Source organism: Thermobia domestica, chromosome 16 (genome assembly GCF_964235325.1).
Source record: "Thermobia domestica chromosome 16, izTheDome1.hap1.1, whole genome shotgun sequence".
Taxonomy (NCBI): Eukaryota; Metazoa; Arthropoda; class Insecta; order Zygentoma; family Lepismatidae; genus Thermobia; species Thermobia domestica.
Genome location: NC_137469.1, coordinates 113,386,811 through 113,400,667, shown reverse-complemented (window position 1 = coordinate 113,400,667; position 13,857 = coordinate 113,386,811). Strand labels below are relative to the sequence as shown.

At 34.7% G+C, this 13,857-nt stretch overlaps 1 protein-coding gene across 3 annotated transcripts in view; it reads left to right on the top strand.

The window, feature by feature from the left end:
* LOC145673353 (transmembrane and coiled-coil domain-containing protein 4-like) overlaps nucleotides 1–13,542 on the top strand; it is a 77,117-nt gene extending 63,575 nt beyond the window's left edge. For all 3 annotated transcript variants that reach the window (XM_081742986.1, XM_081742985.1, XM_081742987.1), the window contains exons 10-12: nucleotides 3,459–3,583; nucleotides 4,806–4,945; nucleotides 10,765–13,542. In XM_081742986.1, coding sequence (XP_081599112.1) covers nucleotides 3,459–3,583; nucleotides 4,806–4,945; nucleotides 10,765–11,001 — 502 coding nt within the window. In that variant the 3' untranslated portion in view covers nucleotides 11,002–13,542. The remainder of the gene's footprint in view (nucleotides 1–3,458; nucleotides 3,584–4,805; nucleotides 4,946–10,764) is intronic.
* The last annotated feature ends 315 nt before the right edge of the window (nucleotides 13,543–13,857 follow it).

Sequence of the window (13,857 nt, the reverse complement as noted above, 5' to 3'; positions counted from 1 at the left end):
CCAGAGAAAGATTTTTTCCTGATACACAATGAAATTCCCTGACATTTTCCCTGACCCTGCAAATTCCCTGACTTTCCCTGACTGGTAGACATCCTGCTTCTGTATGGTTGTGAAACATGGTCGCTTACTATGAGGGAAGAACGTAGACTGAAAGTATTTGAGAACAAGATCCTGAGACGAATATTCAGACCCAAGAGAAGTGGGAATGGGGGAAACTTCATAACAAGGAACTACTTAATTTTTACGGTTTACCAAACATTGCTAGGGTCAGGAGACTCAGGTGGACAGGTCATGTAGCCAGGATGGAAGAAAATAGGAACACTTTCAAATTCTTAACTGGAAGACCAATCGGAAAACGACCATTAGGAAGATCTAGGCGCAGATGGGATGACAATATTAAGATGAATCTAGCAGAAATAGGAATACAAAATAGAAACTGGATCCAATTGGCTAAGGATAGAAGTCAGTGGAGAGTTTCCGTGAACGCGGCACTGAACCTCCGGGTTCCATAGGCCATAGAGTTAAACAGTTAATTTTGGGCGAAATTTATGTACTTTACATGTATTTCGTGCCGCTGGATAGTTTCGATGTTTTAAAAAATATACTCCTGCCAAATATCAGGAACTTTCGTGAAAAGAAGAGTGTTATGTTGATAAACGTTGCTGTACGTTTTTTCCTTAATGCTTAAGAAATATTGTTTCGGATTGAAATAGGTTAACGATTGAGGATTAATTCGAAAATAAACCAAAATACTTTCACTTAAATGGCATAATTGTCATTTAATATTAATTCCTAATGTTTTTTCTCCAGTTCGCGACTTGTATTATACGAGGAGAAAGATTTGATTTAAATCAAAAAAATCGATTTAAATCAAAAAAATCAACAAAAATGATTTTTATTAAAAAAATCATGATTTTTTTCCACCCTGGTACTATCACTGAACAGAATGCTGAGGAAAAGTAGAAAACTCGAATTTACCAACTGACAAACATTGACAACATTGGTGGTCATAAACAATAAATTAAAGCGTTCTATAAGAAACGAAGTTTATTGAGAAAACATTCTAAGGTAAGATTTTCACTTCCTTCACTTCGTCTCCTAAATTTTCAAAACAGTAGGGAAAAAACTTTTTTTAACTTCTTTATATATGTTGCAGCTTATTCATGGATGAAGGTGATCTAAGTCATACTTTCATCTTTCTTTATAAAAATTTTTAAAAAATCTTAAATTTACAAATATGTGATTCCTTTTATTATGGCTTGCAAAATCCGCAAAACTGTAAAACTAGAGGGAAAAAAACGGAAAATAACCCTACCAGCTGCCTTTAGTTGTAAACTGTAGCACTAAAAGTAAGCCTCTTGCAGGAATTGAGAATAAATATTTACCGTTTGCAAGGTAGTATTCCCCCGTTTAACACTTATTTTTTCTTTTTTTCTTAATTGTCATCCTGAAAAAAGAGGATCCTTTTTTTTTAAAGAAAAAAGAAAACGAGATTCTTCGTTAGCTTAATTTTTTGTGTATACATCTTTTATGGGCAATAAATAAAGAGCTAGTTTATTGAAAACTTTCGAATATCAACATAATACAAGTTGATGTCTGGGTTCAACTGAAAAATCATTTTGTACTTTTGCTGTTCTCATATGACAATCTAGAATGGAAATCCACAAACAGGGAGGAACAAAGTTATTCAGTTTAAAAATCTGGCTGCATTGACTCCTTCGCAAGCTCCAGTGAAATTTACGGTTGCTAAGCCACAGGAGGTAGAGGAAAATTTTTCCTTTTCCAAGAAAAATGGTCGTTTTTCCGTGGCCCAAGATTACAGTATATTTCGCTTCATAAGAATATATACGACTCATTGGTTGTGGTCCTCGTGTAAGCGTCTGGCTTCATCAATTGGTCGTCCCATTAAATGGAATCTAGTATCTCGCAAGAAATCTTTCTAGTGTCTTATGGTACAATAAGAAGTAGAGAAGTACCATTCTTGTCTTTCGTACAATCGTTGGAGGTTCCTTATAGAATAAGCTGACTACTGAAAACCAGAAGATCAGGTTATGTCAGTTGGAACTGAAAACCCGAATATTCTCGATTTTCACATCATGCGATACATATACAAGAATTTGTTATTTTATTGTTCAACAGAACTACCGTCAATAATTAGATTTGTATTATATATACATCTACATACATTAATAAAAAATGAATGTAAGTTTGATTGTGACCGCATCACAGTTAAATATCTAAACCCATTGACATTTTCTTTTTTAACATAGTTAGTGCCTACCTTGAATTTGCATATAATAAGAGAAATAGTAGGAATTCAAAATTTATAACAGAACCAGAATATTTCACGCTGCGACAATGACTTCATTAGTTATTGCATTTAAGTATTATACGTTTTTCATTGTTTAACCTTATGATGAAATATTTTCTATTGCTCCTAATAGAGTGTTCTAACGTAAACTACGCAATACCAACGAGGAAATAAACAAACTTAGAAAGGAAAAGCTAGCAAACTTGTATAATAAAAGACGTAAAAAGGCAGAGAAAGAGGAAATCATGGGAAAGTGGTTAGACATCGACTCAATATATTTAACACTTGATTCGAGCTGAGTTCTTATCATCCAATTCGATTGAAGTACGCATCCTAACGGGAGGGTTCAACCTTTCAAATATTTTCTGCTAACCTATTTTCTACGTGCGAAGAACGGGCGCTTATACATACATACATATATTAGATGTTGAAAGTAAAAATTGTAATATATATATATATATATATATATATATATATATATATATATATATATATATATATATATATATATATATACAGGGTGTCTCAAAAGTCCTTTGACATACCCTAACTCTGTTATTTATCTGAGTTACAACAAAATGTAAAAGGGAAAACTGCCTCCAAATACGATGTTTTCAATCTAAAATGAAGGAATTTTTAAAATCAGACGAGCTGTTTGGACTGTACACTCTTTATGTGCCAATGTTAAATGAAAATGCAACGTTGCCATTTATCTGGACCCACAACATAAGTGAATGAAGTTATTGTCTTTTACGCTGACGTGTCGATGGCCAGCCCCCATGTCAACCAGTAACTTCATTTACTTATGTTGTGGGTTCAGGTAAATGGCAACGTTGAATTTTCATTTAACACTGGGCGCATAAAGAGTGTTCAGCTCAAACGGCTCGTCCGATTTAAAAAATTCTTCACTTTAGATTGAAAACATCATATTTGGAGGCAGTTTCTCCCTCTTACATTTTGTTGTAACTGATAATAACAAAGTTACCCTGTCAGGGAACTTTTTGAGACACTATATATATATATATTGAAAGATTCCATATATAAGCAATTACAAATCGATAGTAATTTAAGAGTTCTTATATTTATTTAATTTTAATTTTCCTTAAATTAATCGTAAATATTCTGTTTTTTTCTTCTTCCTTTTCAGAGGAGATTGGCTTCTGAAATTCCTGTACCGTACATCTACAATTTCTTATAACATTGCTGGACTTCAAGCAATTAAATGGGATGATAGACGAATGCAGAACGTTGACTTAAGTGATATTGTAACTGGTTAGTATCAGTTGTTCGTATGCTTCCTTTTATTCAAATCTTTTTATTTCGAGTACAAAATGTATACCATTAGGTTATTTTATTTAAATTTATTAAGAGTTCGAGCATTAATGAAACTGAAAATGGCAATTCAAATGCTGGGGAAAGAACATAATTTGTGTCGAATTAAGTGTTTAATGATTTCAGTCAGAATACGAATTCAGATCTAGAATTTTCTCTGCCTGGCTGTGTTCAGCGCAAGAAACAGCAGAATGAAGACGATTAATTACACATGATATAATTTGTAAATTCTCTGAAATAAAATAATCCCAGTACTGACACTGATCCCACTTCATTTACACGTAAGTTGGTTTCAGAGCTCGCTGCGATCACAGAATGGAGTGTCGAGATCTATTGTGTCTCGGAGGCTTTATGAAAAATCTCTCTTTACAAGATCAGCCATTGTCTCCTGGACTAAGATGTCTGGAATGGTGTCTTCAACATAATGACTAAACCCTACTCAGTACTGGTCGGCTGTATTGTGTTTTTAACATACTGATAAAGTAAGGTTCAGTCCACAGATCGATTCACAACTAATGCTCATCTAGCAAGAACCGAACACAAAATACAATCCGTCGAACAGCAGGAAAAGGAATCATAACATAAAGCTTTCTGATGTAGGGAAGCATCAGGATCGACTTCCACGTCATAGAGGCTGGTTTTCTGACAGCTCAGAAATAGAGATATGATGCTGGAGCAATATGTCCAGCAGTTTTAAAAGTGAATTCGTTTTCATAAATTATAATTTCCATAAACAGAAAGCTGCTCTCGACGACCTTCTTGCGAATGAGAATGTTGTTCAGGTAGTATGGATGGCTAAATATGATGGAACTTAATGTGAAATGCCCTAAGTAGACGAATAGCAGAACAGAAGCTCTTTCCCAGAAACATACGGAAACTAAAGTGACTCTTCGCGAAGGTCGAACCTATGTTGCCCATAGGTCTCGTTAATAACCTTATTTTCAGTATGGATCACCGTTATGGAAGCTGTATAGGAGTCCGAGATCAACAAATTCCATATTAAGTATTGCTTTCACAAGTTACAACATAGGTGTTCTTCCACACAAACTTAATGTTTTATAATAAAGCTACGCTTTGTCTTTTAGTTCGTGTATCGCTTATATAAGTGTGTAAGCGACACTTTTTGATGTGTAATCTTTATAATTTATATGTTTTCTTGTAGGTCATAGTGATTATGCTCATAAGATTGACGCTATTTTAAAAGTGATCGGCATTCGAACGAAAGACGAAGCATCTCAGTTGGAAAGCAAACTAAAGAAGTCCTGCTCAGATTACCCAGCGCTCATGTGCGGGAAGAAAGAGGTACTTTTTCTGCTTCTTTCATTTATCACTTTGCTTATTTTGATTAAGTGTAAGCATGAACGAAAGGTAGTACTCATCGGATACATGTCCTCGTGTCAGTAATTTCTTATCTAATAGTGTATTTTTTTTCCTGGTAACCTTAACATAAACCCCATTATCTATCTATCTATAAAAATGAAAGTGTCTTTGTTTCTGATTTAACAACTCTTGAACCACCCGACCGATCTCGATCAAATTTTCAACATAGATGAGATTCGGGCCTGGGATGGTTTTTATCATTTCATTTTGACGGTGCAAAAAGAAGGGTATATATATATATATATATATATATCGTATACGCTCATACGCTCGCGTAATGTCCCAATGTTCAAACTTTTTTTTTTTTTTTTTTACTAAAATCGTGGTGTCAAAATGCAGATGCGGACATTACGCGGGTCATTCAAAAAACGCGCAATTTTCAGCCACATTTTTTTCGAAGTAAATTTCATTTTGAACTTCCTACATAATATTGGTAAATAATTAAATGAAAAACAAATGAGGACCACTAATTGAAACAAATTTATGGCATTTAAAATCAATAAACAAATTATTTAAATCTTAAATTTTTAAATAAAGTGTCTGGTGCCAGAAGTACGAAAATTGGTACCCTATTAGAAATACCACAAGACGTAACTTGGATTTTCAAGCTGTGATTTTGAGGGTGCGGACATTACGCAAGCGTATACGGCATATATATATATAATTGAAAATGATCAATATTACTGCTGAATTCATAGTTTTTCGGGGTCGTTGAGATGAACAGCCTTCTGATGCCGTTTAAATCAAAATTCAGGCCCACAGCTTAGGGTGTTTCAAAACAATACCGACAACGTTTGGGAGGTGATTCCTGGCACCAAGATCAGACAAAAGTATAGACTAACCTAGGTGCACAAATGCTTCCTTTCGGAGTTATAGGTTGCCGAAAACATGAAAAAGTGAACTTCAATGGTCCATAGCTCCAAAACTATAGAATCTACTGCAGCCGGGTCAAGACTTCACTGAGGAACTAGTATGTTCTCTATCCAAATATCCATGTTTCAAAATCCTGAGGTACTTCCGCAACATTTTTTTATAGAGGTAGTTTGGCTACTCGCATATAATTTAAAGTACTCATCAACTACCTCATAAAAATTGTTGCGGAAGTACCCCAGGATTCTGAAAAATGGATATATGGATAGAGAACATACTAGTTCCTCAGTGAAGTCTTGACCCGCTGTTCATCTCAACGACCCCTTTGAAACATGAATATTTGGATAGGGCACATACTAGTTCCTAAGTGAAGTCTTGACTCGACTACGGTAGGTCGTGGGTCCTATAGTTTTGGAACTATGGATCTTTAAAGTTCAATTTTTCATGATTTCAGCAGCCTATAACTCCGAAAGGAAGCATTTGTGCACCGAAGTTGGTCTATACTTCTTGTCTTATCTTGTTGTCAGGAATCACCTCCCAAACGTTGTCAGTGTTGTTTTGAAACACCCTGTATATATAAAAAATGATCGTAAATAACCGATATCAGAGAGCGCTTCAGCAATATTAGAAAGTGACTGACTAACGGAACATACCACTATTTTTTCTCATTTTAACCCAGCAATGTAATGTAGGTAATTGACGTTAATACATAATTATTTTCCGTTAAATTTTGATTCAAAGCTTTCTTTGATGGTAATTTAGTCAAATAAGTTGGCCAAAAAATGGGAGAATACGATAAACAAAAATGAGTGAAAAGGATGTATATGGTCAAGTGCAGAAGTGTGTGAAATGCTATACGTAGGAGAAACAAAGGAAAGAATTATTCAGAGAATTAAACAACATAAAGATAATTGAGAAGATAGAACAACGCAATATACATGCAGTATAAGAGACTGGACAAGAGATATCATGGGAAGATAAAGAGATAATATAACAAAGAAATAGAACTATGATTACAAAATGGAATGAATATTAAGTAAGGAACGGTAAGAATATTTAAAAATCAGAAGAACGAGAAGAAATGACGGAACAGAACAGAAGAAGAAGAAGCTAAAAAGAGAAAACCGATGAATACATGTGCAGAGAACCACGTCTGAACGAAAGCACTTCTGCAGAAGACAAGAAAAAAGAACGAGAAGAAATGGCGGAACATAAAAAGTAAGAAGAAAAAAGTGGTCACAGTGACTCAGTGGTAGAGCGCTTACCTTTGGTGCGTGGGGTCTCTGGCTCGATCCTCGGCCAAGTAACTTTGTACTAGACAACATCGTGTCCGTAGGTTTTCTCGGGGTACTCCTGTTTTCTCAGATATTCTCATTCCACCAATTCTTCCATCGTCGTTTACTTGCCTCAATCATCTGTTTCCCTTAGCGTAAAGGGCATAATTGTACGAAGTTAAACTGAAAGATTTCATTTTTTTCAAAAGAAGAAAGAGGTTAAGAAAAGAGAAAGCTAATAAATACACGTGCAGAGAAGCACACGTGCAAACTACGCAAAAGAAAAAATAAATAAGAAACGGTGGAATTCAGAACAACAAAAGAAAAAAAGAGAGATACTAAAGAAAGAAAGCAAGGTAATGAACACCGTGCACAGGAGCTCGTCTAAAAACAAGCATACTTTGCAGGCGACGTAAAGGACAGAGAAAAGAATGAGAAAAAAGCTAAAACCATACCTAAAATAATAATAACAAAAGAAGAAGGAAGAGACCAAAAAGGAGCTGATTTATACGAGTACACTGAAGCACATTACATTTGCAAAAAGTGAAAATAAGGGGCGGAGTGGAAGAAAGAATGGATATGTGAATGTCATGTGCTACAGTGTGATACGGGTAAGGACTATACTATAGTTCCTCAGGACTGTCAGAGCAAGATTCTGTTTCGGTGCTGAAACGTTAAACATCTCGTGTTTTGCTACAGAGTGCGGGAGAAAGAACTCCCTTATTGGGAAGTTAATAAATTTAAAAACAAAGAAGGTACTAGACTTATTTATGGATTTAGTTTTTAATTTCTGGAAAAAGCACACAATGCCATTTTGGATCAACATATTTTGAACAAAACATCACTCAAGCGGCGGCCTCCATTATTGTACAAAGCGCGAAGCCGATGCGAAATTCACGGTGAGATTATTGGTGACCCGCTATTTTGATAAATTCCTCTGTAGCGAAGATACAATGTTTTCCTGTTCGCGCAATGTATGAACTGAAAACAGCATGAAATGTATGACCAAATTATAATAAAACTAAAAATATCGTCTCAAAAACATCTGAGAAAATGTTGAAAGAAAAACCATACGCATCTTAGTCAGGAACAAAGTACTCATCGTTCTTCACTGAATCGAATGCAAGTGTCTCAACTTTCCTTCCATTTTTCAAATAATTTCTGAAATTAATTTTGTGAACCCATGCCAAAACTTTTATGACTGGATGATCAGTCTCGCATATCTGACTTTTTAAATTAGAAAATGGCCAGAAATCAAACAGTGACGAACTATATGAAGGTTCTTACGTTGTTGTGATATGCGCTTCAAGTAAGAAAGAACTGTATTGGCCGTATGGAATCTGTCGTTATCGTGGTGCAACACTAAGTTGGTTTTCATGCGATCGTTTTTGTGCCACATATTTCCTTAATGTCTGCAGCACTCTTCTGAAATAATCATTTACTGTAGTATTTGAAAGAACAATGTATTGATAAATCATACCTCAACCGTCTAACAACGCTGTCAACAGGATTTTTTGAGTTCATATTGATTGGCTTTTTTATTTATTTATTTTTTTTTTCCATAGGTGATAAAGGTAATTTCGAGGTGCTGCTGTGTACATTCTTGTGTGAATCAAAATAATGCAACCATGTCTCATCAGTTGCCATAAGAGGTTCCATGACTTATGATTCGCCATGCACCATTTGCATCTTGAGGAACCATTTGTTGTTTTGTCGAAAAGTGGGAAACCCAGCTTGAGCACAGGCGTTTCATAGCGAAATATTCTATTAAAATTGGATGGATTGATGACTTTGGAATATTAACGGTATTTTCGATTTGAGTTGTTTTGTTTGTGCTCCTTTCAGCAGCAAGGTTATATGAGACGTGGAGATACATTTTAACGTGATATATCCGAACCACATGAGCTCGCACCGGGTATTGAGCCTAGGTCTCTCACTCTGAAGGCGCGGATGTTAGCTATATAGCCACAAGCGAGCTCTAACAGTATTTTGGAGTATTGTAACTTATAGTGTATATCGTCATATAATAGCGCAGGCCTTCATCTGTGCAAGATTAAAGCAGGCAGCTCATGAACGTCCATCAACTTCTTATGTTACTTGTTTCCTGTTGATTTTCTTAAGTAGTCTTCTTTGTAATCTTTCGGCAGATTAATAGTACGCCTCTACTCTTCTTTCACTGAAACTTCTTGCTGAAGAAACAAACGACAAACGCTTGCAGGGATGCAGAAACCAACGTTCACTCAGCTTCACCTAACAATCAGCACACTCATAATAAACACCTATGGCCTGATGAAATCGTTACTAGAATAACGAGTGTACATATTGCAAAACGTATCAATGTTTTACGGAGAGTTGTCAAATGTCGATTAGTTATTTTATGATAACTTTTGTATATTCCTTCAGTGTGTTGGGAATTGACATTATATTCATTAACTAGCTATAGCTGACCCGATAATCTTGATGTTGTAATAAATTTTAAAAGCACAAATTCTTCATATCGTCCTGTTGGTTCGTCTTCTTTCTTTGGCTTTTCCTTTTGTTTTTTGCTCTGTATATCATTAAATTCGCATCTGTGGAGGAATTTGTATGAGGAAAAAATTCCTTCATTTCTAATTTTTTTCACTCTTTGAATAAAATTGACTTCGCAGCTATAGAGGAATTTGTCGAGGGAAAAAAATCGGTTATTTCCTGTATATTTTTTTTCACTCTTTGAATATCATTCAATTCGCACCTATAAAAAGAATATTCTGTATGAAAAAAAATCTGTTATTTCTTCCATTTCTTATTTCTGTAACTCTTTAAGAATATTGAATTCAGACTTACAGAGAATTTTCTGTGAGAAAAAATCTATTCTTTCCTCCTAAGGGTTTTGTGTGAGGAAAAATCTATTATTTCTTCCATTTGTATTTTTTTTTCCTCCAGCCTGAAAATATATAAAACGATAATCATGCCTGTTGTTCTGTATGGCTGCGAAACATGGTCACTTACTCTGAGGGAAGAACATAGACTGAAAGTATTTGAGAACAAGATCCTGAGACGAATATTCGGACCTAAGAAGAACGGGAATGGAGGAAACTTCATAACGAGGAACTTCTTAATTTATATGATTCACCCAACATTGTTAGGGTCGTCAAGTCTAGGAGGCTTAGGTGGGCGGGTCATGTAGCTAAAATGGAAGAAAGTAGAAACGCTTTCAAAGTCTTGACTGGAAGACCAATCGGAAAACGACCATTAGGAAGACCTCGGCGCAGATGGGAGGACACTATTAAGATGGATCTCGCAGAGATTGGAATACAGAGTAGAAACTGGATGCAGTTAGCTAAGGATAGAAGTCAGTGGAGAGCTTTTGTGAACGCGGCATTGAACCTCCGGGTTCCATAGGCCATAGAGTTAGTTAGTTTTAGTTAGCCTTTGAATCTAATTTCATTCTCAGTCGTGTGGGATTTTGTGTGAGGGAAAAAACGCACTGTTTCCTGTGTTTTTAATACAAAAATTTCATTAATTTTCAGCAAAAAGCTGTTAATGTTATTTTAGATATAGTGTTTGACTACTAGTTATTCTTAACGGTAAACAAAACTCTTATTATTTTAATTCTAGAGCGAGGCATTTACGTTGAGACCATCAAAATCTGATAATGTTCTCCAAAAGTACTATGAAGGTAAAAGTGAGGATAGCTTCCAGACGTTCTCGGATGACACAGTGGTTACTGATGACATTCGGGCTTTAAGTAAAGAAATCGAGAAGCTAACTGCTGATGTAAAGCCAAAAGAAGGAGGTGAGATTGCCGCCAGTGGTGATTCAGAAGATACTAAGCAAGTGGACCAAGGAACTTAACTAACCATTGGATATTTTAAGTATACAGGTAACATCTGAAAAAGAAAAAAAGAGAAAAAAAAAAGCACTTCACTTGCTCTAATAAGTAAAGTGGTAACTTTTTTTTTTTTTAATCTTGTCTCCAGTGCTTGTTGCTATTTCCAAAGCTGGTTGTACAAAATACAAATCGTATTCCTCACTGTAGGTTAAGAAAAAAAAAAATGAAATCATGTTTTAATACATATGTATGTATATATACATACATACATATATTCATATGTATATGTACATAAAACAACCTTGCTTTTAGATCGTGACTGTGATACATTCGGTGTCAATTCTCAAATTGTCAGAAAGTTTGCTGAAGAAGTGAATATCGGATTTTACATTTTCACTGCAGTATTTTGCATAAGGGTAATGATAACATATCACGCAATTGTTCATATACATGTATTAACAAGTCATTAAGAAAGAAAAGTTAATTATTGAAAAGAAGTTACGGTACTTGCATAAATTTGCAAATTGAAACTTAGTGCCTGGCTAACATATCAGATTTATATATAATTTAAAAAAAGAAAGAAAGAAAGAGTATTCCATTGTAACCACACTAACAATTTTGTACTGTAAGAAAGAATTCAAAAGAATCTAGAAAATAATGTTTTTATTCTTAGAACTGAGTGAAAAGTTTGTTTTTCCGAACATAGCTAACAGTATTGCACAATATATGACACACTGATGTGGCGTAACGTTTTCGATTTGTTAATACTATAAATATATATAATGCATATCTTTCGCTCCCCAAATTTGGCCTACAAATATTTATCTTGCGTAGATTGCGTATGTCATCTTATTGTATAAAGCGATGCTTATTCAAGCTAATTAAATACTTTCCCTCATAACAAGGATTATAATTAATAAATTCATATGGTACTTTTCTACCTTTCGTGTATCCTGCTACGGTTTTATTCAAAGGACCGTATCAAGCGTTGAATTTTTGCTGCTTGCTGCTATCATTGTCAAGACATAAGAAAAATGAGTTTTATGAAGATATGATATACGGGAATTAATTATATAAGTCATAACCACAAGGTTTATGGAAAGTTCTGCACCGTAAGCAAACTCACACTATTTGTTTAATGTGCTTTCCGGTGAGTTCCACAAATGTTTGTAGGTGGAATAGCAAATTGCTGAGCACACGAAGTACATTATCTGGGCCAATTGCTTCTCATACATTCATTCTTCTGCGAAGTTGAGCTATATCGCGAATCTTCACACTGTACACCAGTTATTTAGCATACTCCCAGAAAGCAAAGTCTATAGGATTGAATACGGTGAGCATGGGGTGCATTTAGTGATTCCTGTTAAACCAATCCAGTGTTCATCCTGCGACAGCATAATTAACTACAACTAAAACGAGAAAAAGTAATTTTCACCTTTTTCCTTTGTTGCGAGACTTTGCGGACGCCCTATATATACACATTAACATATCAACACCATGAAAGACAAATATCTTGAGGTTTCTAGTACCGTAGTCTGCTTAAGTGCTATGTGCTTAAGTGTTGATATATTCGTGTATAGTTATTACGTGCATAATAAATGCTCATCTATCTTGCTCTTACTAAAATCTTTCTTCTTCTTCTTCCTCTTCTTACCAATATATTGACGATATTGACAGCATTCAGCGAAAATTTAGCATTTAGTATAATATTTTAAGTAAATCCGTAACAAGATAGAGACGCAGAAGATGAGCACCATTTGATTTTATAAGACACTTCTTCAGGCGGCTTTCATTAACATTAAATGTGTAATAATTTCATTTTGATTTCTACCGAAAATATTGTTTCTTCACAATTAATAATTTAATTCTCTATAGCAATAACAAAAATTTAATTTAGGAAGATGACAGTTAGGTAACTATTCCATCTTAAAAAGTGCTATCAGTAAAAATATTAAAATATTAAAAAATATTTAAAAGTGACTGAAGTTCTTGAAATAACACCTAAAAACGTTAGCTAAAACTATCCCTGAAATAAGATAGACAATTTCGTCAACATTACATCTGTTATCTATATTTAAACTAAAGATTATCATTGTAGTAGACAAACCCCATAATACACAGGTTCTAAAGCTGAAGCAGGCAATTGTTCATTGTTTGGATAATTGGAAAAAATAATTCTGATCATAATTTACAAATATTTTGGTGTGCATATACAGAGTGGTCCAAAAGTAGTTATGGAGTACCCTATTGATCAGTTCATTGCATTTTTATCATTTCTTATTGTTATCCATCAGGTAGATTTAGTTTCTTTATTATTTGTTTGTAATGCCTTTTTTTCTTTTACCTTAAGCTCCGAACAGCCGAAGCAAGTAAATCCATAAACTAGAATGTTATACTTGATAAATGTAGCGGTGTATACCTACTTTTGGGCCACCCTGTATTTCTTTCGTCCCGACATCTCAAATTACACTTTTTTTAAAAAAATTTCTTTCTATTGCTTTCCTGTATATTTTTTTTTTACTTATTTAAAATGTTCATGTTATTATTTCTTTCGTATATTTTAACTTCCCTTCTTCAGTTTTTTCTCTGCGGTGGGTCAGTAGTAGAGCGTTCACATCTAGTGCTTGGGGTTCCTGGTTCGATCACATCTTGCGCCAAGTGAACTTTGTGATGGACAAAACACCGTGTGCGTGGGTTTTCTCGGGGTTCTCCCGTTTCCTCTCACTTTATTCATTCCACCATTCCCTTCATTTCTCATCATCACCGTCTCCTTTAGCCTAGCCGGTATAACCGTGGAACGTAAAATTTAGAGATTTCATTTCATTTTCGTTCATTTTTTCTCTTGTTCTTTTACACCTAAAGATTTCATTCGCTTTTAT